Source organism: Daktulosphaira vitifoliae, unplaced genomic scaffold, assembly GCF_025091365.1.
Source record: "Daktulosphaira vitifoliae isolate Bord-2020 unplaced genomic scaffold, ASM2509136v1 Scaffold_1, whole genome shotgun sequence".
NCBI lineage: Eukaryota > Metazoa > Arthropoda > Insecta > Hemiptera > Phylloxeridae > Daktulosphaira > Daktulosphaira vitifoliae.
The window spans coordinates 42,476,643-42,481,140 of record NW_026099572.1 but is presented as its reverse complement, the minus strand read 5'-3'; the positions used below and the strand labels follow the sequence as shown (position 1 = coordinate 42,481,140).

General features: G+C 32.7%; 1 protein-coding gene across 1 annotated transcript in view; it reads left to right on the top strand.

Moving 5' to 3' along the window:
* LOC126893624 (uncharacterized) overlaps nt 1-3,142 on the top strand; it is a 9,981-nt gene extending 6,839 nt beyond the window's left edge. The window contains exons 3-5 of the mRNA XM_050664002.1: nt 301-769; nt 851-1,673; nt 1,815-3,142. Coding sequence (XP_050519959.1) covers nt 301-769; nt 851-1,673; nt 1,815-3,142 — 2,620 coding nt within the window. The remainder of the gene's footprint in view (nt 1-300; nt 770-850; nt 1,674-1,814) is intronic.
* Nucleotides 3,143-4,498: the final 1,356 nt, after the last annotated feature.

Sequence of the window (4,498 nt, the reverse complement as noted above, 5' to 3'; positions counted from 1 at the left end):
TTTAAATATGGAAAGAAAGTTGCAAAAAGACGAAAATTTAAAGGAGGAATATAGTAAATTTATGAAGGAGTACGAAATATTAGGTCACATGAAAATAATAGACGAAAAGGAGCCTATAGTCGGGGAAAATATATGTTATTTACCGCATCACGCTGTTTACAATTATAATAGTACAACAACGCGACTGCGTGTAGTGTTCGATGCGTCGTGTAAAACGTTATCTGGTAATTCACTGAACGACGTACTATTAAAAGGTCCAGTTTTACAGGATGATATGATATTTATTTTAATACGTTTTAGAACACATAAAGTTGCTTTAACTGCTGATATAAACAAAATGTATCGACAAATTAATTTAGCCCCTGAACATTGTAATTACCAGAGAATTTTATGGAGAGAAAATCCAGCATTACCTATAGACGCGTATAAATTAACAACAGTAACGTATGGTATGGGTCCTTCGTCGTTTTTAGCTACTGCTTGTTTGCAGACTTTAGCTAATCAAGAAGAAAATTTTTATCCGTTAGCTTGTTCGGAAATAAAAAATAATTTTTATATGGATGATTATTTAGGCGGCACAGATAGTATAGAGTCAGCTGTTGAGTTGCGTGATGATCTTATCGGAATATTTCAACGAGCCGGTATGTCGTTGTGTAAATGGTTATCTAATAAAAATACAATTGTGTGTGACACAGTAGAAAATAAAGATAATGTACGCGTATTTGATGAATCAGCGATAACCAAAATACTCGGTCTAACATGGGACCCGGTTAATGATATGTTTATATTTAAAATAAATTTGAATAAGTATACAAAAAGTGATTTAACTAAAAGAAAAATATTGTCTGAGGTAGCTAGTATTTACGATCCTCTTGGTCTTTTAGGACCTGTTATAGTAAAGGCAAAACTTTTTATTCAAAATTTATGGCACATCAAATTAGCTTGGGATGAGATATTAACTAATGATAATAGTAAAGAATGGTTAAGTTATCGTGAAAGCTTGCAAAAATTAAATAATTTAAAAGTACCGCGAAGGATAACATGTGAAAAGGAAATTGCCTCAATAGAAATACATGGGTTTTCGGACGCATCCGAAAAGGCATATGGGGGATGCATATATTTACGATGCACAGATATAGATGGAAAACATAGTGTAAAACTTATTTGCGCAAAATCAAAAGTAGCGCCATTAAAAGTAGTGTCAATACCTAGATTGGAACTTTGTGCTGCACTATTGCTAGCGCGGTTAACCCATAATGTTACAAAAAAGTTAAATTTAAATATAACAAAAAAGTACTTTTGGACGGATTCTCGTATAGTTTTATCATGGATAGCTTCCCCGTCCACGTATTGGAAGACATTCGTTGCTCATCGAGTCGGTGAAATTCAGAATTTAAATTGTCCATCAGAATGGTTTCATGTACGTTCGCAAGAAAATCCCGCGGACTTATTATCTCGAGGATGTGAGGCGAATGTGATTACAGAGATGAAGTTATGGTGGCAAGGTCCATTTTGGTTGAGTCAGGATAAATCAGAATGGCCAGCACAAAATAATGAAATATTAAAAAGTTCAAATGAAACGTTAGAAAGAAAAAGTGCGACTAAATTTATTGGTACTGTGACAGAAGAATTTGATTTGTTGGAAAAATTTTCATCGTTAAATAAAATATTACGTATTATGGTTTATTGTTTACGATTTATTGATATTAAAGTACATAAAAAAATGTTTAAAACAACAGTTATAAATGCAGATGAGTTAAATAGAGCGAATATTAATTTAATACGCATTGTACAAAATAATTATTTTTCTAAAGAAATTAATTGTTTAACAAATGGTAAAGATTTGTCAAAGAAAAGTAAATTGTTACGATTAAGTCCGTTTTTAGATGATAAACATTTGATTAGAGTTGGTGGTAGGCTGAAAAATGCATTGTCTATTGATGAAGGTCAACGTCATCCTATAGTGTTGCCGGGCGATAAGTGTCAATACACTCGTTTATTATTTTTACGCGAGCATGAGCGTTTAATGCACGGCGGCCCGCAAGCAATGTTATCTACTATTAGATTAAATTACTGGCCATTGAACGCACGTAAGGCAGCCAAACGCGTACTACATAATTGTGTTAAATGTTTCCGATATAGACCGGTAGTAGTACAGCCCATTATGGGAGATTTGCCTAGTAGTCGTTTTGAACAAGGAAGAGCGTTTTTAATTAGTGGTTGTGATTTCGCAGGTCCATTGATGATTAAGGACAGTCTTAGAAAAAAGGCATGCACATTAAAATGTTATGCTTGTATATTTATTTGTTTTTCAACAAAAGCCGTTCATATTGAATTGGTGTCTGATTTAAGCACTAAAGCATTTTTAAATGCATTGGATAGATTTTTTAATAGACGCGGAATTGCAAAAATCTTATATAGTGATAATGCTACGAATTTTATTGGAGCTAATAAATATTTAAAAGAAGTGTACGATTTATTTCAATCTCAAGAGCATAAAAATCAGCTGACTAAGCATGGCGCGGAAAAAGGTGTAGAGTGGCGATTTATTCCAGCGCGCTCGCCTCATTTTGGGGGTTTGTGGGAGTCCGCTGTGAAGGCAATGAAAACTTTAATTTTTAAGGTGTTAGGTGAGGCTTTTTTAACATACGAGGAATTAAATACTATTTTAATAAGGGCAGAAGCCTGTTTAAACTCCCGACCATTAACTACACTTTCCTCTGATCCATCTGATCTATCTTTCCTTACGCCCGCACATTTTTTGATTGGTGACTCACTCATGTCAGTACCTGAAGCGGATGAAACAAACGTTGTAACCAACAGACTAGATCGCTGGCGTCGGGTAAGACACTTTTCCCAAATTTTATGGAAACGATGGAAACACGAATATCTATCCCAATTGCAAGAGCGGGTAAAGTGGTCGACTTCAAAGGGTCCTAACATTAAAGTTGGTACAGTTGTCTTGTTACGCGATGAAAATTTGACGCCGTTAAAATGGAAGTTAGGTCGAGTACTCTCTGTGCAACGCGGTAAGGACGATATTATTCGTTCCGCAACAATTGTAACTCCAAGTGGTGAGACTAATAGGGCTGTTCGACAGATATGTCCATTACCTTTTGAAGGCAACCGGCAAATGAATTAAATTATTAGATTGTCAGAAAATTTATACATATATTTTTGTATTATTCTATAATGATAAAGTTTATACATATATATATTTTTTTTTTTTTTTGGATTATTTATTTTATTGATTATTAATGTTTATTTTAAAACTGTGTTTTAAAGCGGCCGGTGTGTTAGGTCCGCTCGTAGTTTGTTATCAGTTATTGTTCAGTTAGCGTACGGCTTTCTAACGTGCAGTACCTCTATGTTAATAAATGTTGTTTTAACTAAAAACTTTTGAGTAAAAATTAATTACTAATAACCTAAATCCGAAAGAACCTATAAAGCGTAAATACAGTCCACAACACAGAGATTGTCAAGATAAAACAAGATTGAAAATATATGATGGCTGATTTTAATAAACCGCAAGTACTCAATTTAGAAGGTAACTTTGAGGAAAATTACAAAAAATTTAAGCAAGAAATAGAGATATATTTTATTGCAATAGAGACTGACAAGAAAGACGAAAAAATAAAAATAGCAAGATTACTTAATTTGATTGGTCCTGAAGCATTGAAGGTATTTAATATTTTTAAATTAGTTCCTAAAAATACTTATATAGTACTGGAGGCATTTAGAAACTATTGTACTCCTAAAAAGAGCGAAGTAATGGAACATTTCATGTTTTTTTCGCGCAAACAAGTAGAAGATGAACCATTTGATCATTACTATTTAGAACTTAAAAGATTAGTCACATCTTGTGCATTTGGTGAATTAGAGGACAACTTATTAAGGTCTCAAATCATTATTGGGCTTTAAGAGTCACAAACTAAATTATTAAGAGTAAATTTAGAGTTAAGTAAAGTAAACAGATATTGTCAAGCAATAGAACAAAATGAAAAAAATAGGCAGATAATGCAAAATGAAGTTAGAGTTAATGTCATTCAAAATTGAGGGAAAAGATTACAAGACAAAAATCAGTGGAACGACAGAACACAGTTAAGTCAGTATGGTGGTAATGTAGGAAAACCAATTAGAAACAACAGAGCACTAGAGCTTAGGAAAAACATATTAGCAAAATGAAAACATCAATGAAGCATTTCAAAAAATAGGTAATAATTTTATAAAAAAACTGTACACGGTGTAGTTATAATCACACTAAAAATGAATGCAAGGCATTTGGTAGTCAGTGTAAAAAGTGTGGTAAATTGAACTATTTTGCTAAAATGTGTAAAACTAAAGATAGTAGTCAGAGTAAATGTAATAAAGTGCTTAACATTGATACTCAAAAAGATGAAAATATTGAACAGTTTCTAGTACCGAATTTATTAGGAGTAGGTGATTTGAGTTGGCTAGAGAAAATTAAAGTTAATGGGAAAGAAATAGGAGTAAAAAT